At 41.3% G+C, this 26,890-nt stretch overlaps 1 protein-coding gene across 4 annotated transcripts in view; it reads left to right on the top strand.

The window, feature by feature from the left end:
- The window catches only part of PLEKHA8 (pleckstrin homology domain containing A8), a 33,795-nt gene extending 12,590 nt beyond the window's left edge, over window positions 1-21,205 (top strand). For 2 of the 4 annotated variants that reach the window (XM_045004543.1, XM_045004545.1), the window contains exons 2-14: window positions 4,101-4,217; window positions 5,222-5,377; window positions 7,908-8,032; window positions 9,746-9,904; window positions 10,795-10,835; window positions 12,136-12,293; window positions 14,044-14,212; window positions 15,494-15,579; window positions 15,989-16,047; window positions 17,930-18,060; window positions 18,712-18,782; window positions 19,902-19,963; window positions 20,900-21,205. In XM_045004543.1, the coding sequence (XP_044860478.1) occupies window positions 4,101-4,217; window positions 5,222-5,377; window positions 7,908-8,032; window positions 9,746-9,904; window positions 10,795-10,835; window positions 12,136-12,293; window positions 14,044-14,212; window positions 15,494-15,579; window positions 15,989-16,047; window positions 17,930-18,060; window positions 18,712-18,782; window positions 19,902-19,963; window positions 20,900-21,097 (1,532 nt within the window). In that variant the 3' untranslated portion in view covers window positions 21,098-21,205. Of the gene's footprint in view, window positions 1-2,231; window positions 2,345-4,100; window positions 4,218-5,221; window positions 5,378-7,907; window positions 8,033-9,745; window positions 9,905-10,794; window positions 10,836-12,135; window positions 12,294-14,043; window positions 14,213-15,493; window positions 15,580-15,988; window positions 16,048-17,929; window positions 18,061-18,711; window positions 18,783-19,901; window positions 19,964-20,899 lie in introns of those variants that run through there. The other 2 variants (XM_045004544.1, XM_045004546.1) reach the window with 2 other exon arrangements.
- Window positions 21,206-26,890: the final 5,685 nt, after the last annotated feature.

The following is a 26,890-nucleotide window of genomic DNA, read 5'->3' as shown; positions in this document are numbered from 1 at the left end:
AGCGCTGGGGGAGAGTTCTCCCAGCGCTGTCCGTACTCCACCTCCTTGTGGGGAATAATGTACAGCGCTGGGAGCCGCGCTCCCAGCGCTGGGGCTTTGACCACACTGGCGCTTTGCAGCGCCGCAATTTGCAGCGCTGGAGAGGGTATGTTTTCACACCCTGCTGCAGCGCTGCAAATTTGCAAGTGTAGCCAAGGCCTAAGTGACCTTTGTCAAAAGAGGGAAAAGAGATATGGGTCTGTAGTTAGAAAGAATGTCTGCATCAAGAAAGAGCCTTATACCAGCTCCCCTGCTGGTCACTGGGACTCTTCCCCATTGCTTTAGGGAAGCAATGTCAGTCTAAACCAGGGGTCCGCAACCTTTCAGAAGCGGTGTGCCGAGTCTTCATTTATTCTCTCTAATTTAAGGTTTTGCGTGCCAGTCATATATTTTAACGTTTTTAGAAGGTCTCTCTCTCTAAGTCTATAATATATAACTAAACTATTGTTGTATGTAAGCAAATAATTTTTTTAAAATGTTTAAGAAGCGTCATTTAAAATTAAATTAAAATGCAGAGCCCCCCGGACCCGTGGCCAGGACCCAGGCAGTGTAAGTGCCACTGAAAATCAGCTCGTGTGCCGCCTTCGGCACACATGCCATAGGTTGCCTACCCCTGATCTAAACCAATAGCAGGCCAGTATTTTCCCACCGGCCATCGTCAGCGTGGAAGGACATAGGCACATCCCCATCTTTTCCCTTTACACATTTTAAAAAGGAAGAATAATACTTATTTTCCTTAGTAGTTGGTTTAACAACTAATGTTTGTAAAGTGCTTTGAATGCCAAGAAGTAAATAAGCAATAAAGTATTACTTTCATAATCCAGTGGCTGAAAAAAATCTTAGTGTCTCTTACCTTGGTATCTTTAAAAACCCAACCAAATTAGCATCTCTTAATCAAAGCATGTTTTCCAAAAGTGTAGGCCTGGAAGGGACCTCAGTAGGTCATCTAGTCCAATCCCCTACATTCAAAGCAGGGCTAAGTAATAGACCAGCGGTTCTCAAACCGTGGGTCAGGACCCCAGTGTGAGTCGCGACCCATTGCCAGGGCTGGCTTAGACTTGCTGGGGCCTGGGGCCAAAGCCCAAGGGCTTCAGCCATGGAAAAGGGGTTTCATATTACAGGCCTCCTTGCCTGGCTTCAGCTTTTCCACCCCCCACCCCGAGCAGTGGGGCTCTGGTGAGCTCAGGCTTTGATTTCCCCCCCCCTCTTGGGGTCATGTAGTAATTTTTGTTGTCAGAAGGGGGTTGTGTTAGCGAATCCCTGAACTAGACTGTCCCCGATAGGTTTCTATGTAACCTGTTCTTAAAAACCTCCAATGACAGAGATTCCACAACCTCCCTAGGCAATTTGTTCCAGTGCTTAACTACTCTGGCTGTTGAGAAGTTTTTCCTGATGTCCAGCCTAAACCTCTCTTGTTGCAATTTAAACCCATTTCATCTTGCCCTATCGGCCTCAGAGTTAAGGAGAATGATTTTTCATCTTCCTCCTTCTAACAACCTTTTATGTACTTGAAAACTGTTCTTGAAAATTTGAAATCGGTTCCACTTCTTTGCATTCTCCAGTATTTAGTTATTCCAGCTGGATTTGCACTGTGTGACAGTTTTTCCTTTATCTCAGCAATCTGGAACCAAGACTTTCAGGATTCTCATTCATTACAACATTGAAGTCTGAATTGTGTCCAAAGTTAAGCCATGTTATTATTGAACAAGTCTGAGATTGTTTGTTAGTGACAGCCATAGTTCCTGAAGAGTGAAAACAAAAGTAGACAAGCAGGCCTTCCAGCTTGTGGAAATGTGAAGAGAATGCTGAATTCTTAGACACATAAGGGTATTTATATTTCTGGTGGATAATAAGACAAAAATGTTCAACTGCTAACGGTACTAATTTTAAATACATTTAAGAGTACAATATGGTGGGACATGATCCAATGCCCACTGAAATCAACTGGAGTCTTTCTCATTTCAATGAATGTTGTATTGGGCCATTGATAGACATTTGCTTTCAGTGCCTCTTTAGTTTTATCTGCTTATTTTACCGACATCAGACTTTTACTGTCAGTAGCTCTGCAGAGCTAATTCAAGCTGTGGAAGAAGGAGCTATGTTCTGGCAGGCCTAGTGCATCATCAATGAAAGTGCACCTAAATTCTCATTCCAGAATCTTTAGTGTTGTCAATTTTAACAAACAGAAGGGACACAGCTTTAACTCTTCAGATACAAGGTTGAGCTTCTGGCACTCTGGGAGTTGGAAAATCATGTCTATGTGTAGAGAATTAATCTAGAACACAAAAAGATCCATTTTTATAGGGTTAGTTTTGTGACCATAACAAAATGTAAAATTCCTGTAACGAAAGATACCCTGTTTCAGTATCAGCAATTTGTCAGCCATCTATTACTATTAGCCGGCCCTTCACGATAACCTTCTGATGTTTGCCTGGTTCAGCATCTTTGGGTCCCAGGTGGCTAATATATCTTCCAGCAAAATCCTTGCTCTCTGACTTTTTAAAAAACTGGGGCCTTTTAAATATTAAAGTCTGCCACTGGAAAATGCTATATGCGCTGAAAGTTTTGATTTCTCATACATCAATACTAATTTTGTTCTGAAAATGCATTGCTTGTTCTACGTAGTGAGAATTGTGACTCATTCTGTGTTTGCTCATCTGGTAGAAAGAGAAATAAGATGTTAATTTAGCAAAAGACTAACTTTTTTGTAGGGGGGACAATTTATTTAAATACATTTAAAATCCAGTTTATTTAAAATAAATTTTAACCAGCATGTGGACAGGTGCTCTTTGCATATCGCCGCATAGACTGTACAGTCTTTGAGAGGCTGTAAATTCAGTTGGACTCTGGCAATACAGTAAGCCGTAACAGCCTAGCTGGAGTTATTTATGATCAGCAGCAGCAGTAGGAGCCCCAAAGTGAATTAGAGACTTGTATTGACGAGGAGTTATGTATTATTTAAGTAAGTGTTTCTGTGCCATCAAGGGTCTGAAGCAATTAGCCAGCTGCTCTTCTGTGTTGAATAATCCCCACCTTACTGAGAGCTGCCTAAAATCAGAAATGACTCTTACAATTTTTGTGTCTCACAGCACTCCAACCCCACCCCAGCTTTTACTTAAAAACCTAAATTGAGTGTGGTCTGTTCTTCTCCCCAGATGTACCTGTTACAAAAAGGTGTATGTTTTTCAAATAAAATAGAAGAACAAGGTTGCCAATAAATGGCAAGCTTTCTAAAAGTCTCTCTCGTAATTTCCTACGTGATTCATATACTCATTATCTAGAATACTGCGGAAACTTAAGTAAGAAATCAGCTTAATGTTTTTCCCCTTCCGTCTCATCCTATCAGCCTGGTTCTATAAGACTGCTTGTAAATGGAGCGGACCTGTGCATCTGTGTTTTTGCCTGTAGTTTTAGGAGTCAGGGATTGCAGAGTTATTGGCATGCTGATTTGTGTTCATCTCTGAGTGTAGTTTAAACAGTTCTTGACCGGCACTTTCACTAGAGCAGTGGTCCCCAACCTTTTTGTCTGGCAGGAGCCAGATGAAGGACCGTGGCGGCGGTCGAGTTTGGTGGCATTTTGGCGGATGCTCGACCGCCGGCCAGGACGCGGGCGCATTTAGATGCCCCTGCGGGCGCCATGGCACCCGCGGGCACCGTGTTGGGGAGCCCTGCACTACAGCGTCAGGGTTTTTTCTAAACAACATGGGAGCTTGAGCTGTCTTCATTATTCTTGACTGAGGAAATTAGTCTGTCTGTAGTTTAATACTCAGCAAGGGATGATAATTTCTTCCACTAAATGTTCTCATCTGATTTTCGCCTGCATCTCACGAATCCAGCGAGGCTGTAGGAAAGGCCTGCAATTACTGCCAAAGGCTGCTGTAGTAAAGCTCAGTAAAAATCTCTATGGAAATGAGGTTAATTGAACTTTAACCATCTTGAGTATCTCTTGTTCAGGCTTTCCTTGTATAGATTCCCACAAGAAATCCACATTGTTGTTGGACTAAAGAAATGTGTGTTCTAAGAAAGATTAAATCACTGAGAAATGCAGTTTTGCTTTGCAGGCTGGCAGCCTCGATGGTTTCTTCTCTGTGGTGGTATCTTGTCATATTACGACTCTCGGGAAGATGCCTGGAAGGGTTGTAAGGGAAGCATCCAAATGGCCGTGTGTGAAATTCAAGGTAACTAAGGAACTTCAGAACCTGCTGTGCAAAATTCTTCCAATAAATGTCTTACTCCCTTATGGTTCTTAAATATCATTTTTTTGTGATCTGACATGTCTTGTATCATGATTTCTTCTCCTCCTTCCACTCCCATATCACAACATGAATATAACCTCTATTAAACTTTAAAATAATTAAAGAACAAAGTATTCCAAGAACTATAAACATCTAGTATGATGGGTATGCTGCATGTTGGCATAACACTTAATTTCTTTTGTGAGCCATGGTGTAGGGGCTCACAGGTCCAGCTAAATGTTCCCTGGCACAGATCTAAAACAAGACAATCCACTCTGGCAGTGTAAATCGTGAACAAACTTCTGCACTTCAGCTCTTAATCCATTAGGAGTGAGCAGACTAGTGACAATAATTTTGAGGTATAAATATAGGTAGGAAAACTGAAGGATGGACAGGGATACAGACTTGTTGGAGGAGGTTGCCTCGGATCTGCCTTTCACACAGAGAGTTCCCTTTTACTGACCGTCCCGCACCTGTTTAAATCACATAAACATGTGTCATATACGTTCTCCCCTCTTCCATTTTTTTCTCTCCCTCCCTTTGTTTTGCACTTCTTTCTCATTGTATTGTAGCCCTCATGGGTCCGGCTGGACATGACTGAGAGTTCAGCATTGCTCTTTTTTTCTTTATTTTGTTATTAAAGTGGAAGGGATTCCTGTTTCATGGCATGGAACATCCCTTCCCTCAGAGGCTGACAAGTTAAACTCACTAGCCTGGGTTACAAAATGGCAAGTTGGAAAGTTTTTTGACTGTTGATAACTAGCTTTCAAATATTATTTGATCTCAAGTTTTCCCCATACATTTGCAAGAATCCCAGTATTTTTCTATTGCAAAGTTAGGATGGGTTTGGTGGGTGCGTGTGAGGGAAAGCATGCACCATACTGGAGGGTTTTGGCTCAGAAACTGTAGGGTTTTAATTCAGTGACTTTAATCTATGTTGCTCTTAGTTCACCAGGCAGATAGTACTCGGATGGATCTGATTATACCTGGAGAACAGTACTTCTACCTGAAAGCCAGAAGCACAGCTGAGAGGCAAAAGTGGCTGGTTGCACTTGGAACTGCCAAGGCCTGCCTGACAGACAGTAGGGCGCAGAGAGAAAAAGGTAAGAACATTCTCTCAGAGCTGTGTCTATCTGGCATTTCTAGCCTTTCTGAACAATGTATTTTTTACTTGTTCTTTATCTCCTCATTTTTTTTCTAGGAATTTTGCAACTAGGAACGATAAAATCTGTACTTGAGCTAACGTGTCCAAACCTGGGCAGGAGGCTTTCAGCACCTCTGAAAATCAGGCCTTATCAGAGATGTAGGACCTTGACCCTAACTCTGACTTTGAACATTTTGATCTTTCATTTTAAATTATGAAAAAAATAATTAATCCCCACAGCTACTTAAGCCTTCAAGGATCCTGTGACAGTTAAATAGGGAACACCCAGACTTCCCAAAGGAATGTCTTAAACACACATACACACACTTAGGCTGTGTCTACATTGCCACTTTCAGCACTAAAAAGTTAGTCATTCAGGGGTGTGAAAAAACACCCCCCTGAGCGACAAAAGTTTTAGTGCTGAAAAGCGCCAGTATAGACAGCATGTGGCTCCCAGCGATAAAGCTACCACCGCTTGTTTGGGGTGGTTATTTTTATTGCTGGGAGAGCTGTGACGTGGGCAGTGTAGACATATCCTTACAGATCTAGGGGAAAAACAACAATTCCCTCCCTCCGTGTCCTCACCGCTCCTGGGAGACTTTTGGGTCTGAGATCTGCCCGCGTTCGGGCTAGGTGGAGATGCCCTTGTCTCCCTACAGCAAGTCCCTCGTGCTGCTGGCAGTCGTCAACCACTTCCACGCAGAAACAGGGCCGCCCAGAGGATTCCGGGGCCCTGGGTTCTTCGGCAGCGGCCCTACACAGAACCCTACGCCTGGATTCCCCGGGCGGCCCTACACAAACCTTCCTGCTAATAAGCACAGTCTTGGTGAAGAGTCCCAGTGTGAGGCCCCATGCCCCAGACATCTGAGTTCTCCTGCTGAATAGAGGGTGGGAAAGCAGACAAGGGTCATTAGCAAGTCAATAATCGTTGGCACCATCTGAGTGACTCTTCCTGTGTTAACTCTCCCCAAGGTGAGAAACTTTCCCTTCATCTCTGGCCTTGCTGTGCATCGCATCAGACTATAGGTTCAAACTGGCTCTCAACACAAGACACACAGAGTCAGACACAAAATGCAGGGTCTGTTCCACAGTGCAAGTTTACAATAGCAAACTGTTAGCCAGTGCATATGGGTTACACACCCACGCATTAAAAGTATTCTGCTCATGATGTTAATATGATAGGTTTCAGAGTAGCAGCCGTGTTAGTCTGTATCCGCAAAAAGAACAGTACTCAAGTACTCCTGTTCTTTTTGGTGTTAATATGTTGTATGTTAAATATAAGTGTTGGGCAATCGTGTGAAATCTTGTTATGATTATTCTTACTCACTTGTAAGTATCCCACAATACCTTGTAACAGTATAACTCAGCATTTGGCATAAGGAAACCGTCAAAGGCAAGATATGTAAGTATTCTACCCTGGTACAGGTAAGGAGTGCCTTCATGACCCATTTAGTTCAGAATTCTGTGTTCAAAAACAAAGCATAAGAAGGGAACACCATGCTACCAAAAAACCAAGGTAATTGGGGCCCAGTATTTTCATACTAGTCTTGGATGACATGCTTTATATTTGTAAACAGGCCTAGTATAAATAGAGGTAGGTTTGGGGGCTTATTTTGGGAACATATCTTCTGCATAAGGTGAAAAGAACATGCTGTGAGAACCTGCTTCTCACAAGGATTGAGGATGTATTTTCTCTCTCTCCTGTTTTGTCTATAGATAATACATTGGTAATTTGGTCTCTTGAACATTTTTAATATTGAAACCCAAGTGTTGTCAAAATTAATTGGCTATACATTTTAATCAATACAATGACACAAAACAAGATGAAATTCACAAGTTGACACACTGTCACAAGGTGAAGTACTGGCAGAACTTGAAATACATTCAGCTAACAAAATTAACTTTTTTTAAATTTGGGGATCATTAATAATCTATTTGGAGTTTTTTAAACTGGCTTTCAGGCATTCAGGTCCCTTAATTATTAATAATGAGATAGATGGGTGTTAAGATGAGCTGTCTTTGTCAACCTCCCTTTTCCACCCTCCTCTAGTTTACAAACGAGGAGCTATGACCCTCTGACAACTGTTATTTATATCTCAGATTATTTAGCAAACAGGCACATTATAGTATGTAGGGATTTAGTCCTTGAATAAAAAGGCTCATGAAGTCAGACATCTTGTGGCTGAGACTCTTTTCTTTCTCTTTTGTAGTAAGTTTGTGTGTTATAACGGAACAGCTCAGCTGGAACACTCTATTCCTGTTTGTGTTGGCAAATATCAAAAGGTGCATGTTTTTCAACTGTCATAAAATGAACGTATGGGCAACCTAGTTCAAGTCTTACGTTTAAAGTTTAATAGAGAATGTGTTGAAATGTCGATCAGATGGGTTGGACTGGATTGAAATAGTGCTAGTTATTTCCTCAACTTTCCAAAAACGTCCACTGCAAGACTGATGGGATGTGTCCAACTCTCTTCTTGTTTCATTTTTAGAGCTCACTGAAAACACTGAAGCCTTGAAAACCAAAATGTCAGAGCTTAGACTGTACTGTGACCTCCTTGTTCAGCAAGTGGATAAAACTAAGGAAGCTAGCATTTGTGGTGTATCAGAATCAGAGGTACAACTTTGTTTTTGAACAGCCCTATCCCACTGGGTGCTGAGCACTCTGGACTTGTCCTGTGGATTGAACACCTCACAGAACAAACCCATCATGACTTAAAGAAGGATGTTACCCAGTTTAATGTTGCACTGACTTTCCTGCTGAATGCATATAGGAGAAAAGTACCTAAGCAACAGACTTTAGTTAGCAATATGATGATATTTTTATTATGTATTGCTCTCCGTTATACTGACTAGTATTGAGGTCATATACAGTAACTATGATCAGGATAGTAATGCCTCAAAAAAAAATATGGTTTCACTGACCTTGTGTATATAGTTCATGTTTCCAGGAATAAAGTGCACAAACTTGATGAAGAGATGCTATGCAAGACGTGTATAGCACCTGATTCTAATTAGACTGCAGTCCAGGACTGTTAAAATCCTCCTTCAGTCAGTTCTGTTCTTAGGCTGAATATGTAATGATTAAGAGATAATGGAGAGCCACAGTGAAACTCAACTAGAGGAAGAAACTTGCTGACTAGCCCATGTGATGGCTTTCGGAGTTTTAACTGAGCATTTGTTGGTTTCGCATTAGAAAAGAAATACCAGTTCCAGAGGCATCTCTTACAAGCTTTCCTAACAGAAGGAGCTCAGTTTGGGAACGGCCTTCTAAAGAAGAGGGTATGCTCCTTCTCAATGCAAGGGGTAGGGAGGTGGAAGGATTATATGTGAGAAGAACTTAGATAGCCTCTCGGACAGGAGATGGAGTTTTCCAAGTTGTACTGTCCTCCTGTGACGCCTCCCAGAGGAATTTTATTCATAAGTTGCGGGGCTGGCAGGTGACTGCATGAAGGGGAGTTATTGTGGTGTCCTAGCCAGCCAAGTAGAGACACTGGCTGAAGTCTTGATGATGGATTTAACAAACTGTGTGGTGACAGTAATGTTGTTGTGCCTAATTTGGTCTTGTATGAAGGACTAGTAAGCAGTTGTTAGAACTGTTGTAACAAACACACACATAATGTTGTATTTACTCACTTCATAATTCACTGTTGTGGGGAAAATGAGTCAATATTTTTAGTGTCCCTTTACCTGGCAATGGATTATTCAGAGCTGGAAGGGTTTAGCCTAATAGCAATCATGTTTCTGTGTTACATCTAATACACAAGGGTCAGGACAGATATAACCCTTTGTCCAGAGTATGTTATATAGACAAAGTAGGGGTTTGGTGCCAGCACAGTGCTTTGTTTTGCACCTTGTTCAACTGCAGTCACCTTTCTTTGGGTATAGGTACAATACATAAATAATCTTATCCTAGGCTACTTGAATTGTCAGCTTTTCATTCTCTTGCCAGGGTGTCCTCTGGTCATGCCAACCTAATAGCAGAATGTCGGGTCCTGGACCAATACAGAATTCACCATGGCATGTGTTTACCATGTTTTAACTCTGGGCATGTGGCATGTAATTAGATGTTGCTGTTGAAATGCTGCATTTTGAGATTGGTGTCAGTGGAGGCTGACAGCAACAGGAATATATTCAGAAGATGCAATCCCAATAGCGTCTGCTGTCATTGCTGTGATCAGATGGCCTCTTATGTTTAGTTCTTTGAAGATATTGAGCTTCTGATGATTAAGAAACACGACTGTTGGGATGATGGGTTTTGTAAATTTCAGTCTTTCCGGAGTAGGAGTTGATGGCAAATAAAGTGTCTTGCCATCTGGTTATTTCACAGAATGGAATTGATATGGGAGCTCTCTTGAAATCAACATGTAACACCTTCCTGAAGACTCTTGAAGAATGTATGCAGATTGCAAATGTGACCTTCTCTTCTGAGTTAATACATCACACCCCATCGGGATCTCCACACTTGGCTGTTCTCAAATCAAACAAGGTAATGTTGTGCAATCTCTGCGGTCAATCTCAACATCGAAAGCATACTGCCTTTCCTGGAAAGTAGTAGCTGTGGCAGTAAGGAATGGGGGTTTTAGCCCAGGATCGAGATAGTAACCATCCACTGGTGATATCCTGGTGTGTCATATGGATTGCAAGTGATGCAGGATTCGACTGTACATTTAAGTCACCATTCACTTACTGTTAATAGCAGTTTAAACTCCTTGCTCAGTAATACTTGGGACTGATCCACCTGTGAATATCCATGGCCCAGAATATTGTGACTGTGTGCTAGCTGCAATGGAAGCCCCAAATAAATTTTAAAAATAAGCCCAGCACCATGTCTGCAATTGTAAGCTACCCAGAAGATGGAGAATTCATGTCACTGGTCTCACTGTCACGGTCTCAAATTCCCCAAGCATATTTGTGAAGCTGGGGCAGCTCTCCTGGCTAACAACCGATTAGGATGAAGGGAGGAAGGCATACATGTTTCTTCATCTGGCATGTGTAGGGTTTTTTAATTTAAACATAGGAAGAGGGTTTCATTTTCCTTTACCCAGCCTTTCACAATAGCCCCTCCTGTTCCCCAGCTCGCACAGGATTGCCATACTTAGTTTGTTTTGTTTGTGGAGGTAGGCAGTACGCTGCCTGGGAATTAGCCTCTTTTTTGATCTTTGCCCGGTAATTGTCGGAATAGATCGTTTACCTGAGAAGGGTCCGATATTTTCATGGTTCAAACCTCATTGCATATGTTCATATGGACCCCAGATCAGGGAAGTATGAAGCATAAGCTTAATTTTCCTTATTGACTTCCATTTGAGTTAATAAATGTAAAGTTTGAGGAGCACAAAGTGCTGCTTTATTTTAAGGATAATTTTTCTGTTTTTATAGGTAACCCCTCCCGTCTCCTCCAGTAGCACTACAACAGAAAGGTACACTGACACTTTTTTTTTTTCCCCCTAAGAATGGCATAATTTTTTTTGGTTATGTCTGACTCTCTTATGTTTTTTTGAATGTATTGATGATATGGCAAATACCAGATACAAGCACAAACTCTATTGCTAAGTGGATTTTCTTTCACTTTGCTCACACTTTTCCCTCTTGGCTACTTCCTGGTGACTTCTCTTGCCATTATCCTTATTATGCCCTTCTGCTGCTGGTGGCTAGCCAACCATCTCACACACACTTTACTGCTCTCTTCCTCACCTCTGATTTCTGCTCCCTGCATTGCCATTATGAGTGCTGCTGCAGAAAACAAAGGTATCAGGAGGCAGTGAATGAGCTGTCCATCGCAGCAGTGACCAATAATGCCACCAATGCCAGTATAATGTGCCACTGGAACATTTCTTTAAAATCTGCTCTGTCACAACCACCTTCATCTGAACTGGTGGCGTGTCCCCTGTCAGCTTCCAATGCAAAGCAAACATTTTCCCCAGGTCTCTGATGTATCTTTTAAGACGAGTATTTAAAAAACAAGAGTTGTTAAAACATATTCTGTTTGCTGAAAAGGGTAATCTCTCTTCTGGGTTTTCTTAGTTTTAATAACAGTAGACTAATTCCAGTAAATATTTAATTCCTTTTTAGCATAAAATTTTGATTTTTGTTCTAATTGCATGAACAGTTCCTTAAAGGCAACTCTGTCTGAAAACTTTTTTACGCGTTATTGTTACAAATAATACCTTAAATTACTATAACTGAGATTGGGAGAAGTTCTTTGGGCATTTGATGACTTGTTGTGTATAGTTTGTTTTCCCACTTGCATGGCCATTTTCACTTGTTATTTATGTTTGGGCTGTTCACTCAGAAAACAATGGAGAAAAAGATATCTGGGGGAGGGGGAGATAGAAAAATATGACTAAAACTGTCGGAGCAGGACTGTTTCAGATACAATATCTGCCCCTTACCTTTTTTTTAACCCAACTGGATTTCAAGTTGGCTGTGCCCCTCTTTTTTAATAAAGTATCTACTTTTTTTCCTCTCAAATATTCCATATTCGTGGCTTAGGATTGTTTCAGTAAATATACACACTGGAAAAACATTTTTGGAGCCACATGGTTCCTTCTTATGTTTTTAGACAACCATGTTTCTCACAGCAATCTAGAACTGGCAACTATTTTGGATTTCAAGTCCCTCTTTCACATTGTTGTATACAGTTTGATAGGAAGAGACAAGCCAAGCGAAGTGTTACATTTGCCCTTTAGTTTACATTTGTGTTTTTTTCCCCTCCTTCAGGCAGATGGAATTGAACAGTTGTGAAAATGGCTCCGTAAAGGCAGAAATTAATCATTGTGACCAAACCCTGATTAACACTCTGATACCCTCACATCTGAAATCTAACGAGGGAGACTGCGACGTTTCAGCTGAAAACCATGTTGAAAAGAAGTTGACAGGTAAACGTTTGGAAAGAAATATTATCCAGGGTGGTTATTTAGTACTTTTGGGCACAAACAGTCTTACAAGAGTGTGAGATATCTCACTTCCCAAGAGAGACGGAGTATGTCAGGGCTTGTTACAAGATTACTGAAGTTTTACTTTGCTCTCTGTCCATTTCCCAGGGGTTAAGTCTTCCCAACACAATTCACACCCTTGTTGGTGGCCTTAGGAGAGAGACCAAGAACTGAAGAGGTACAGGACTAAACTGCTCTCTCACACTAGAGCTCATCTGGGTCACAATTGACAGAAACTGGCAATGCACTCAGGCAACACTTGCACTGCACATGCTCTGTGGACCAGGGGCTTCATTCCCAAAGGCCCTCCATCGGCACCCTTTTCAAATACTAAAGGCCAGATTATCAAGAGTGCATATGGGAGCTGTGTGTGCATGGTTCTGAGCCGCTGGTCTTCAGTTCACTCATACGTGCACTGACATATCTTTCAAAAAGAAAACAAAAAAACCCCAAACTCCTCCCCCTTAAATTAAGAGGTTATTTGTTTTAGGAAAATTCCACCACTATTCAGACAGCATTGTATTAAAGTACCCATGACTCCAGCTGGCATCTCTCCTAAATAGGCAAAGTTAAAACATATTATTTATATTTTGATTTGGCATTGTTTCAGGAATTGCCTGATACTTATGCTAATGTGGATATATCAAAACAATTCAGTATACGATGGAATACAGCCCTGAGACACTGTGTTGGAGTGTTTGAGGTTTTATTATTATTATTTGTTGAGTAGACTAGGTCAGACGCAAACCTCTTGTGTTTCCCTTACTGTACATTATGCAGAACAGGTTCTAGCAACTGGTGGTCTAGCAGAATTTGTGCACAAACATAAGAGGTATCAAGGTTCCTCTCAGCTTACCAAATTATGCTGTGTCTGTCACAAGTACTTAGCTCTCTCACTGGCTCTCCAGAATTTCCTCTGCACTTGTTTTCCCCCATTCAGTTTAGTTTGGTCTTGCATAGGCCGAAGAAATAGTTGAAAAATCAGAAATACAGTAATTGGAAAGGAAAACGACCACGGGTTCCTACTGTGAAGATGTTGTGCAGCCTTGTCTGATGAGAGGTCTCCTCTTCCCACCTGCTCTAAAACCAAGTCCACTTCCCCTTTTCCCTGGGTTTGGTTTTCATTTACTTAGAAATTCATGGTAATACAATATACTTTCAGCCCAAACCTTTTCCCCAGTCTTGGCTGAACTTAGGGTTCCCTAGATCCTTTCTCCACCAAGCCACTCCCACAGCCCTTTCTATCCGGGTAAGATAACAGGACACGTGTGAGTCAACGTTTAATCCTTTCCCAGGAAGTTCAATACGGCTCTCACATCGGATGTCTTAGGCAAACACTGCCATCCTTTTACACATGTTTAGTCTGAGTTGCATTTTTTTCCCCTTCAATGGACAAAGGAAACAATGAATTAAGTAAAAGATGTGATGACATTTCACAAAGTGACATCTCTTCCATGGAGCTCGGGCTCTTCCAATTTGAGTAGCGAGAGTAGCCAGTATTGTGTAGTCCTTCTAGGGCCTGTAGAATAGTGTTCATGCAAAGATCAATAGAGCCATTCATTCTGAATACCTTAGAAGACACCATTAAATTAATAAGGTAGATAACAAGAGAAGAACTAGTCAAATAATCTCATTCAAATTAGATACCTGGTATCATTCAGCAACTGAGGTTTCCTTTCTTTTTAAATGTAAGGTGATGAAGTTAAAGACGATGGAGAAAGCAAGATGATGCCCATAGAGGGCAACTGTGCCAACGAATCGCTGCAGTTGGCAATGGATTCCATAAGTGGACCAGCTCCATCACACTGGGGAGAAGGAAAAGAAGAGGATTTACCTACCTTCTTCAGTGTCATGAACAATAGGTAGCATAGCTCCTGCATGCGGTAGATGAACAGTTGGTGGTATATTGAGACTGTATGGTTAAAACCCTTAATCAACTGAGCATTTGATCCATGCAATGGCGAATTCACTTAAATAAATCCCAACGGAGATAATTTTGTAAATTGTACTGTTTGTAGTAAAGCTATAATACGTTTTGTAGTGCTAGGAGTTGGAACAAGGAAGTCTAATAGTTGAGTACTATGGTAAAAGGTCCATCACTTAAATACTACTTTTTGTGATTTTTATCCTCCCCCCTCCCTAACTCACCCCCACTATCCATGGGGTGATTCCTTTGCAACAGTAACTGGCAGCAATAATTGTTGAACTTCTGAAAATGTGATTGTTGGTCAATTAATCACAAGCTGGAAAACTACTCTATTTAAAGTAATTATCTGTCTCTGCTAAATTGACTGTGGTACGTCTCTAGGTTGAGAATTATTTTTCCTTGGTGTGATTAAGAGCCTGTTTCTGTACTGTCAAAAACACTGGGCTACATTCACCAATAGCAAAAGCTGGCACAGTGAAACTGATGTAAAAAGGATCTGGTTATGCTAGTGGCTCAGTGCATGTATAGTTTGCCATTTTCAAATGAAGCAGGTGTGTAATACAGTTTCTCCCTTGAAACTGTACAAAAAAGGCCGTAGTGTAAAATATAATTCTCTAATGCTTAAGAGTGTAGGAACAGGCTGAAACAATGATAATCCGTTCTCCACCTCCAAATTCAGAATCTGAGATCAGGGCCCCATTGCACTGGGCACGGTACCTGCATGTAGTGAGAAGAGCTTACAGTCGAAATAGCCAAGACACACATTTTCTCCATTTCACAGGTGGGGAACTGAGGAGCAAAAGCAGATGACTAAGATCACATGGGAAATTTGGGTTCAATCTCTGGCATGGTACCAGTCACTTTGAGTTCCGGCCCAGTGCGTTAACCATAAGCTCATCCTTCTGCCCTCACCATACAGGCATAATGTAAAATTTGCCTTTGTCAGTAAATGTGTCGGAATCAAAGATCTGAATTCCAGCTTTTATACTTGTTTGTGAGCAAGCAAACAGGGCGTATATGTCTTTGTATATAAAACTTGTGATTTCCATTCAAACATTCATGTCCCTTACAGAACAAAACTCAGTATGTAGTTCTTGTGAAATATTGATTGCAGTGTGACCTCCTTCCAAAAAAGCAAACCCTTCTTCCATTGTTTGTGGGTAAAGTATGACAGGAGTATTTAAAGTTTTCTTTGTGTTTATACTGGAATCTCCAGGTTTAGTGACATTGAACTCCAGGAGTGTGACGGCATACCCACAGAGGAATTTCTGCAATCGTGTTACGCGATAGTGCCAGTCTTGGGTAAGTGGTTACTTACTTTCACTACAGTCAGTGTCTCTAGCAGCTATGCCATGAATCCTTTTTGATTGCTGCCTAATAAGAGAAATGGCTGAGGTGTGGCTCAGGCTCATTAAGATCATTCAGTTCTTTAATCCTATTTGAGGATATGGATACTGACTTCGTTTATAAAGTGCTTTAAGATCTATGGCTAAAACTTGCTATAAGAGCTAGTTCCTATTATTTTGGTGTCTTTTTGGCTCATGTACAGACTGGAGTTTTTGGCCCTGTAACAGAAGGAAGAAAAAGACTTCCATCTTTCTATTTCTCCTTTTAACTATTCAGAAAAGCTTTTTGGTAGTAGGTGAAATGGATATTGCTGAGTCATGAGTACTAAGAAACTGCTTTAAAAATGTTGCCTTCTTTCTTCTAGACAAACTTGGACCAACAGTCTTTGCTCCTGTTAAAATGGATTTTGTAGGTAATATCAAGGTAATAGCCATTTCTAGCACTGACTTTTCACCAAACAGAACTTAAGATATTCTACCTAAGACTAAACAGATGCTGAAACACCCAAACAAATAGTGTATAAAGGGAGGTACCAGTTTCCTTAAGTCAGGATGTACAACCAAACTGGCATATAACAATATGAACAATAGTCCCATACTCAATCTATTGATTATCTTAAAATCATGGAAATTAGATAGGCCTTTTCTTTAGCAAGTCCACTGTTCCACACTCCAGACAATGCAGGATTGGCCCCCAGTATATGTACTTAATAAATAATAATTGTAATTTCTCCTTTTGTGATTGTAAATGATTCAAGGGGTGGGCTGCTATCACTTCTGTCGGAAAACTATTCAGCATTCTTATAGATCTCATCATTAGAATCGGGTTTTCCCCTGATAATTCAACATAACTTTTTTACATTGCTTAGTTTCACCCCATTATTCCAAGTAGTACGTTCTTGTGCTGCTCTAAAGAACTCCTTTCCCTCCTTGTCTCTTCCATCTTTTGGGTGCAATAGGTGGCTTGTTCCATCTTTAATACCTGAGAGGTTAAAGATGTGTTTAAAACCATGAGGTTTTACTGATCTCTAGCGCCCACACGGTATCCATTACCCAGCTGGCTTGCTGTTACAGTTATGATTGTGTGTAGAAACACAGAGTGACATAGGATCTAATGCAATACAGTAACCCTTACAAAGGAAGTGTGTGGTGTGTTTGGAGCAGGTGGAGGTAGGTCAGGCATATGGAATATACAGGGATGGGATTGGTATCTGGAGGTTTTGTAATATTTGCATAACACTCCTATTGGTCAGATCAAAATGCAGAAAGGGATGTTACACTGTGCACTGTAAGTCCAGAATATTTTTTCAACACAGTCCAACTTTTGTGTGTAACCAGATTTTTTTAAACTCCGTTTGAGTGATGGCCTGGTATAAACCATTCCGCATGCTAGATTATAGCAGCTAATGAATATGATTTAAGTTGCTGTTTAGATTCTGTACTGATAGTGTTTTAAGTGAAGGCCTCACTAGCCACATCCGCTTTGTTAATGCTGTAGGCTGAAAAGAAACATTTCCTTCCTCAAGCAGAAACCGGAGAGTACATTGTGAGACCAGGTCCTCAGCTGATATAAATCAGCGTAGCTCCTTTGAAATCAGTGCTGTTTTACACCAGCTGACGAGCCGCCTCTGAATCTGAACATTTTCTTTTGGCTCCACGCTTGAAAACGTTTCATGTGCTACTCACAAGATGAAGTAAAAGAATATTTATCACTTAAAAGAAAACATTAAACACCTAATTGGGAACATAACTTATTTCAGGCTTCAAAGAAATACTTTTTAAAAATGGAAAATAAAGAGCTTCCTCGCTTACCCAATGTGCCTGCTTCTCTTCTACCACAGCACAGGGTCCTGCTATAGCTATTAGCATTGAGCAAGTGCATAAAAAACATACAATTTAACAGAAAAGAATGCTATAAAAACCAAAAAGGACTGGGAAAGATAGTACTGAGAGTGGAAAGGCAACATATATCTCCAATATATACAACAAGAGCTTGTTAAGACAGTCTGATTGCATTGGCTTGTGTTTTTTACAAGTGTTTCTCCCCGGGAAAAATGGACAGGACTCTCTTCATGGCCCGTTACTGCCACTCCAGATTTAAAATTTCAGAGGGCTGTTGAACAAAGCAAGGCACTTTCCCCCTCAGATTTGGAGTGTACTACTCCATGTACGCTGCAAAGAATTAATCTGGGAACTGGAATTCCTTTTATGTGTGAGAGGCCTGGTAAATAGCCCTTGTGAGCCAGAATGTTTTTGTTATATAAAATGGAACCATGTAAAAGTATAAACTGTTGCCTTCTCTTCAGAAAATAAATCAGAAATATATAACCAGCAGAGAAGAGTTCAACACTCTCCAGAAGATAGTGCTGCATGAAGTGAGTGCTGAGGTAGCACACGTTAGAAACTCTGCAACAGAGGCCCTTTTGTGGCTAAAAAGGTAATTGCCAAGTGTCAAACCTTCGGTTTAATTGTAGGTGTTAGGATGTTATCCAGATCCCTTCACCAATGTAGATCAGTCTCCGGAAGCAATTCTTGCTAGTTTCTTTGCACACCGGAGTAGTCCAAACACACTGTGTTCAAATTTAACATCCCAGTATTGGGTATACCAATCACAAGGTCTAAATACCCACTTTTTCCTAGAGAAATAACTGAATAGTCTTGTTGGGTAACTATTCCTGCCACGCCTCTGAGTCATCCAGAGGACCTAGGCTACGGCACATGAACTCTGATTTGGAGCACAGCCTGTCTGGAGGGTTGGGGAGTGGTGGCTGGAAGGGATTAGTAATGGATCCATCTCTTTATCCAGATGAAGAAAATGTCTAGTCAATGTTGTGTTTGCTGTTACAAGTGAATAGGCCCAGGCATTTCCACGTAGGCAATGAGACAGGGACTCTGCTCACAGTGAGCAGCCTTTAGTAATGTCCCATTTTGGCCAAAATGGTTTAAAGTTTTATGTGAAACCAATGATATTTTGTATACATACGTAGTGATGTTACACACCCTTCCATTTCACTAAGCAATTTTTGTGGGGGCTGTCTGGTGATAAATATTATGCTTTTTTTTTTTCTTTTTGTTTTTTTCCTGACAGAGGCTTAAAGTTTTTAAAGGGATTTTTGACAGAAGTTAAGAATGGAGAAAAGAATATTCAAACTGCTCTGAGTAAGTGCCAATTTCTTTTAGTCTTACTTTTTTATTTATATAATTGAGCTTTTTCTCCATTATGTAGGGTCTGGGTGTTCTTCTCTTATTAATATTAAAATTAGTATTCCCTGTAGCTCGCCTTCAAGAAATACCTTCTCTGAAAACTGTAATCTTGAGCCAAATACCCTATTTACAAATAACTACATTGTACGAGGTGAGTCTTTATTTGATGGGATTTTCCCCCCCCCCCAACTGTGTGTTTATATGTAGTTAAAAATGGGGGGGGGAACAACCGCAAATGTATCTTAAAGCAAGTTAAAACTTCGTAAGAAACTTTATGCTTATATAGGGCTTTTCTTTACTGAGCCTCCCTGTGAGGTAGGCACAGTAAGTGCTGTATCTGTTGTATACATGGGAAAGCACAGTGCTTAGGATGTTAAACAGCTGGCTGTGGGAGCTGCTGAAAGTGCACAGAGCTGAAATGACAGTACTAAGCACGTAGTGTTTGCTCAGCCCCTGTACAGAGGGTCTTCCCCATAGTATGGTGCAGTTGGCACAGTGCTCAGCAGCTTGCACTGAACAGAGTACTAGAGAGGAGGAGAACCGTGGGGGCGAGGCATGGGCAGAGCTAATCAGACAACAAAAATTATACTTGCAAATAAATTGGTCTCCATTGACAGAGGATTTATTGGGTAACTTATTTGCCAAATCCTATTTGACCATCTGTAGAAATGGTCAGATAACGAAGAAACATACCGGTGAATAACTTTCTTCATTTGCAGAAAATTGTTAAAGCACTTTTCGTGAAATAATGTCCAGCAAGTAATCCGAGCAGCTGTATCCAGGGTGGAGAATTCTCCCATGCCCTCCAGTGAGTGCAGAGAATGTTTGGGACAGCCATTTTTAGGCCTTTTGGTTACTGCTACTGCCAGCCACAGGAATAGTGGCTAACTCGCATGGGTTTAAGAGCTCCCCTTGGAAGAAATTGAGAGCAGGGACAGACCTGAGGCTGGCTATTTACACTGAAATGCTGTGTGGAGTTGTAAGAAAAAATCCTTTCTCACAGCCAGGTGGAAGTGAGCTGGAAGAAAATTTAAAAAATACCATTGGAAACTTATTTTTTCTTTTTCTTTTAAGACAATGCTTATGGCAAGACATTACGGCAGCATCATGGCTGGGTTGTGCGAGGGGTTTTTGCGGTAAGTGCTAACATCTTAATTGCTGACTCAGCTAGTCAGAATCTTGACTGCATTCACCTGTCCAGTCTTATGCTATGGTTGATACCTGATAAAATGTACTAAAATGTAAGTACCGAAAGAATTAACAAGATGTTCAGTTTGTTAGATCTCTGCCTCAGAGGCAAGGGTTAAGGCTATCATTTAATGTTTAATGTTTGATTTTCACGGAGAAATCTTATTTTTCTTTTAGTTAAGAATTTTTGTCTATTTTAGATTTAGTCTGGAAATGTCTCTTGCCACACATCGTATAGGGTCTTTTCTAGGAAAATAAAAATAAAGTCAGAATATTTTAGTGTGTGTCACTAGCGACATCTTTTCCTAATATTTTTAAATGAATTTCTGGAAATAGGTTCTGTCTCCTCAAGATGTTCTTACCTCCAGTGCATGAAACATTAGAGTAGAGTTGGAGGGAAGACTGAAACTTAATAGTTGTGAAAACAAGACCCACTTTACTCAAATAGAGTAACCAAGGAAACAGGTTGTCCTACCACCAAGCTAGCAGTGCCCCCTGGTGTCTGTTGTTATAAATTGTATTGGAGAGACTATGTAAAGTCCCAGCCAGATGTAAATACAATGCTTTTCATGATTGAAGAAGCAGCAGCAAGATTTGGGGTAAAATTATTTAAAAAAAAGACTTAAGTATGGGACTTAGACTTCCAGGTTTCTGAGTTCTTGAAAATTAGACATAGACTCCTTTTGAAAATGTACCCATGTTGGTTATTTTAATGTTTTTAAAGTCTAAATAAAAAATTACCACTTGTAGTCACAAAATATGCTGTACAGGCACTTTCTAAAAAATCAGGCCTCTGTAAAGTGTCTCATAATGGGGACGCAAAAGTTGAAGCATCAAAAGTCACTTTCCAAGTTTGAGATTTTAAACTTCTATTCCTCTCCCAGTTGGCTTTAAGGGCAGCACCAACATATGAAGACTTTGTGGCAGCACTGTCTGTGAAGAAGTGTGATGATCAGGAAGAAGCTTTTTATAATGCAATGCAGAGAGACCTCAACATTTACTTGCCAGCCATGGAAAACCAGCTGAATATCTTGGACACTCTCTATGAAGTACATGGTTTGGAGTCAGATGAGGTGGTATAATCACAGTGACACAGTACCTCAAAACTTCAGGCACTGCATTTGTTAATGAGCTTTTCTGAATGCCATTTCTCTTCATTGTATCTTTCCTTAGCATGGGAGGTGGAGGAATTGGTGTGCGTGTGTATTTTTAATCTTGTTTGTTTTTAAATTAAGAGGTGCTGTTTCTTTGAAGGCCACAACTGTCTGCATGGTGAAAACCTTTGGGCTAAATCATTCTTCTTTTTTACATGAATGTAACAGAGCAGAATTGGGCCTTCTTGCTCCAGTGCATACTGCTGGCACCACACATGCGGAGGGGCAGCTTTGATGGGAGCACAGATGCTGTGCTGATGTCATCATTTTGCCCTCACCCTGTTCTGTGCTTGTCCAAGCTGTGATGCTAGTCTCCATTTCACTGGTCTTCTCTCCATCTGTGTTAGCGGCGGGGTAGGGCTAGTGAGAGCTGTGCTGCACAGATAGCAGAAAAGGGGGCAGTAGAACTCTCTACCTTATTAACTGAGAGGTTAGTCTGGTCCCATCTTGAGGTAAATTTGGGTTGCATCCTTGTGTTTTATACTGGTGACTTGATTTTACTCGCAGCCCTGTTTTTAAAAAAAAATGTAAAGACTGTTACTGCAAGTGTTGCCTTGATGGCCAGGGTCCCTGGGCCTCCCCTAAGGGTCAGCCCATCACACTAGGCATGCTCTCCCTGTGTTGTCCTAGGTACTCTCCACCTCCTCACAGATCCATGAAAACAGGATTGTCTCTTCCAGTGCTACTAGGCACCTGCTCCTGGAGCTGTGAGGGAGTGTGTGTGTTTGTGCGTGTGTGAGAGAGAGACGGAAAGATAATCCTTAAATTCACGGTGACACCAGCCTTGTTGCTAATGTCCCAGCAGGGGGAGGCCTCTGCATGGCAGAGGGAGAGAAGGTTGTCAAGATGCATCACCTTGATCTTGGTACTAGTAGCACAAGTGCTTCCTTTGCCCTTGTGTGGTTAACTAGGCTTTAGTGCTAAGTGCTGGAGCCATTGGGCCAAATCCTCAGCTGATGTAAATTGGCAAAGCCCCCTTGGTTCCACTGGAGCTACGCCCATCTATAGTAGCTGAAGATTGGTCCTGTTGTATTTACCCTGGTAATAGACAGAATAAACTTTTCAAAAGCACCTAAGTATCATTGAAAGTCAATGGGGCATAGACTCGTCAGTGTCTAAGCCCTGGTCTACACTAAGCTCGAGGGTCGAACTAGGGTACGCGAATTCAGCTACGTGAATAACGTAGCTGAATTCGAACTACCCTAGTTCGACTTACTTACCGTCCAGACGCCGCGGAAGCGAACTCCGCGGCTCCAGGGTCGACTCCGGCAACTCCTCCTGCCGCGGTGGAGTACCGGAGTTCGAACTAGCGCTTCCGGGGTTCGAACTATCGCGTCTAGATCAGACGCGATAGTTCGAACTCCGAGCAGTCGAACTCGCCGCGTCGACCGTCCCGGTAAGTGTAAACGTACCCTAAGTCACATAGGTGCTTTTGAAAAGTTTGCCTATAGCCTTCTTTTTAAAGGGCCCATTCAAAACCAAATCCCATAACTGCTGCTGGGTATTTTTGTGGTTTAAACACAACCAGCAATCTAACAAATTATATAAAAATGCTTTTAGATTAGCATTTGGAGGGGGGGGCGTGAGTTGGTTTTGTTTTTTGCCAATGGGGGTTACAAAAGGCTGGGTTTGAAATGAGTCAGTCCTAGGGGGGAAATATAGTTCTTCATAAAACCATCACACATTAGTGCAGCTCTAAGTATATAATCCAAAAGTGTCAAGGTTTGACAGCAAATTAAGGATAATGGGGATTTTTGCCACGCTTTCCTCCCATTGATACGAGTAAACGTCCACTGGTACTGTTGGAGTCAAGCATTAATAGCTTTCCCTATAGTTAGTCAACTGATTAAAAAGTGAAATTTGACCTCGTGTAGAGGGCCAGCACAAGGTATTTGGACAATTTAGTTCCACTTCAGGGTTTAAGTAGATCTTTAGTGCATAGGACTTTTGCTGGCCTTCTGCATGGGGTGAATTTCACATTGTACATTAGAGAGAAGGGAGGAACACTTCAGAATGAAGGGCTTGGGAAAGTGGTGAGCCATTAGAAATAGAGGAGAAAACAACTCTTCAGAGACATTTTGAAATTTTTGTTGCCATCTCGCAGGAGAAATGCTTTTGCTTAGATCCAGCAAATCAAGGATACCAAGAGGATTCCAGCGATGTGTAATGCACCCTGTGCCTGGATTCCTATAGAACAGGTTGTTTAAGCATAATTCCATGGTTGAAGCACAGCTATATACTTAACACTCAAACCGTTCTATCCAGAGGACATTAAAAATTTTGAAGAAAGCACAAAACAGCTATAGGAAAAGACCAAAAACTTTAAATATGATGCCTGAGGGAGACACCAAAAGCAATAGATAAATAGTAATTGGCTTGATTTTTTTTTTTCAGAGCTGTGGGTGCTGAGCCCTTCTGAAAACTGAGGCATTTTCTATTCATGCTTACATATAGAATTGAATATTTTTTGGCCAGAGTTTGCTTCAGTTATTCCACTACCTGTAGTACTAAGAATGAAGCCAGGTACCCTTGGGATTTACACATGTAATTCTCTTTAGCATAAATGCTGAGTAATCCACACAAATGTCAGAACAACTCCAGGCCATGTCCCCCAGTAAGTGGTTTCTTCATGGTTACAGCTAAGGTTCTTCACTGAGGTGATGTGGGGAAGTTGGCTTCTTAGCTCTCTTCAGGATGCTCTGGGAGAGTGGAGGAAAGGACAGAGAGATCCTCTTATAAAGTAAATTTTAAAAGAAACTAATTGTGAAGTTGGAATGAATTAAAAAGTGGAATTTTCTTTTGCTCCAAGTTTCTCTCATAGTGGGAGACAGTTCCCAGCATTCACATTTTTACCAGTGGGAAAATCCAAACTTACTGGTGCAAAGAGGGGAAGGATCTTAATTTCTAAAGTAGAACACCGTTAGTGACTTCATTTGAATTTTTTAACTTCAGAACTGACATTTTCCACCAATCTTACTGCTTCTGATAGGCAGACAGACCAGTAATGGTTTTGCATATGTGGGGCACACTGCTCTTCAGAAGAGTTTCCTTGTCTCCATTCTTCCATGCAGAACTGGCTCTTTTACTTGCAATTGGCTGGTCGGGCTTTCTCGGGAAACCGTGACAAAACTGAATAACTATTCAATATACCAGGTTGCCAGCCATGGCCCAATATGTAGTCACTTGTTCTTTATAATTACTAAATCAAAGGAACCTTATTATTTATTTTTCTGACTAACACCACTGATGATTTAAAAGTTCAGAGACAAAAATATGTTTTTTTCCCAGAGTGGGTTGACACTTTTTAGTTTTAAAAGAATTTGTGTTTGCCTCACAGCCGAGCAACAAGCATGCATCTTGGAACTGATCTGACAGCTACAAGATTAAAATGTGGTTTTACTCCCACATGCTGATACTGTTATAGCCCTGTTTTGCATACCTTACATGAACAGCACTGATTTGTTAACCTTTATCAGTATGAAGTTTTACATCTGTTTCCTTTAGAAATGCTTTCAGCTATTTCCTTTGTCTGACAGTTGCATACTCTCAGGGATTCTACATAGCCACGGCAAAAATATAGTAGGCTCACAATACAAGGCTGCTTCTTGTGTGAAGTTGGTATAGTTCAGTTGAGAACTCCAGCAAAAAGTATGACACTAGCACAGACTATCCAATGCACATGTTTGCTAAGACGTGATACATCCCAAAGCAACCTGATACTAATACTATAGAGAGCAATAGCTGTCAGCATATTTTAATAGAGGTCATATCTCTTTGTAATACAGTGTCACTGACATTAGAGCAGAGCTCCCCACTAATTCAAATAGAGAGTTCTGCTTAGAAATGGGTGAGATTTTTTTATTTGATTTGATGTTGCTATTTTTAAAACGAATGTACTCTAGCATCCTTTTGAATACTTTTAACACACCATAATCAACAGTTTCATGTGGCTGCACCCTGCATCAAGGCACCATGGGTATGTTCTGGTGAACTAGTAATACTCAAGTGTTTAGAGATATAGATGAATGGATCACTGAAACATACCCAGGCATCTCATCTTGATTTTATAGTATGGCCCTTAACTTTTAAAAGCAAAATTTTAAATTTGAAGTTAATTTTAAACAAGTGTTTGGTATTTTAAGGGCTATATGCTTCCACTCTTAGAAAAAGTAATTTATAGTAAATCTTGGGCTAAAGTACAGTCACTGTTTACATTGCACACATTTTGTGGTTTAAGAATTGTCAAACTTTTTTTTGTAGTTGCGAGATTTTATGTATTTAAATATGCTGCAGTATTCTAACGCTGTAGCTTATGCCTATGTCAATACTGCACTTCCCGGGTGTGTGTCCATTATAGAATACTTTTTTTAAGTTAGGGTTCCACTCATTCAATGGACTTCCTCCCTTCACTTGTGCTTCGAACTTCTTTTTTGGTTTTTGCAACAGATGGTTAAAAGAACACCGGGTTCCCTTTAGGCACTGTTATGAGCAATAGCGAAGCCCTTGCAGGGCTAAAAACTCCCATTCACCCGACCTCTCCATTTCATGCCTGCTTTGCAGCCAGCTGTGCTGCTTCCAGACTACAGTGTTTCCTGTGCAAAGCTAAAATGGGGAGTTTGAAACAGCCACAGTGCCAGTGTATTAAAGTGATTAAAAACAGAGACTTTGAAGATGGGCCCAAGCTCAGCTGGACAGCCAAGCGAAAGGGGGCTCGTTAAGAATGTGCTTCTCTCCTTTGAAGTCTCTCTCCCTGGCACTGCAGTGCTTTGCTAATCACATTAAAACTCTGGGAAGTTTTAATTTGACCTTTTGAAATCTAAATCAAGACACTTTAGTAGTGACAGTTTCTAGCTCTTACTGGTGAAAACACAGTTTCAAAGATGGACTCATTTCTCTCTGCTTGCCTGCAGAGTGCTGATAAGGCAAGATGAGAGAGAAGGGACAACTGAATCCAGGGCCCCACTACCCTGAAAAAACTAAAGGCTTTAGGCTTCCACATTGTCTCCAAGTGTATAAAAATCACTTGTGTAGCAGGGTAGTGTGGGAGAGGATGGATTCCTAGCACACAAGTGAGACTATCCCATGATAAGTCTGGAAGTACCCATGGTTCATGTGGGGGTTTAAACAGTGCTCTGAAATCAAAATGGCAAAACTAATAAACTTGAAAACTTGGACTTCGTGGTCTAGAGCAGTGGTCCTCAAACTGTGGGGTGCACCGCCCTAGTTGGGCGTGGAGGAACATTTGGAGGGGGTATAGCGGGGCCCAGGCCAGCCCCCACAAAGGGTGGGATGGGAGCACCACCCAGCACAACTCTGCCCACTGCCATGGGTCCCAGCCCCAGCCGCAGCTCCTGGCCCCGGCCGTGGCTCTGTTCGCGACTCTGCTCGTGGTTGTGGCTCCAGCCCCTGGTTCCCAGCCCTGCCATGGCTCTGGCCTCAGCCCCAATTGTGGCCACGCTCCGCTCCTGGCTCCCAACCTTGTCTGGGAGAGGTGGGGGGCACCATTGGAGGGGGAGGTCACGAGGTAGAAAGTTTGAGGACCATTGATCTAGAGTTTAATTTTGCCCCTGATTTAGGAAGGTCTTTCTGTTCAGGACTGCACTTAAGCATGTGTTTAACTTTAAGCGCACATCTAAGGACTGTCCTGAACATGGATGGACTAAAGCATATGCTTAAGAGATTTCCTGAATCAGGGTCTAAAACGTGTGTGTGTGTGTGTGT

Source organism: Mauremys mutica, chromosome 2, assembly GCF_020497125.1.
Source record: "Mauremys mutica isolate MM-2020 ecotype Southern chromosome 2, ASM2049712v1, whole genome shotgun sequence".
NCBI classification, from domain to species: Eukaryota; Metazoa; Chordata; order Testudines; family Geoemydidae; genus Mauremys; species Mauremys mutica.
Note: the sequence above shows the minus strand (reverse complement) of the source record. Positions and strands in the feature narration are given on the sequence as shown.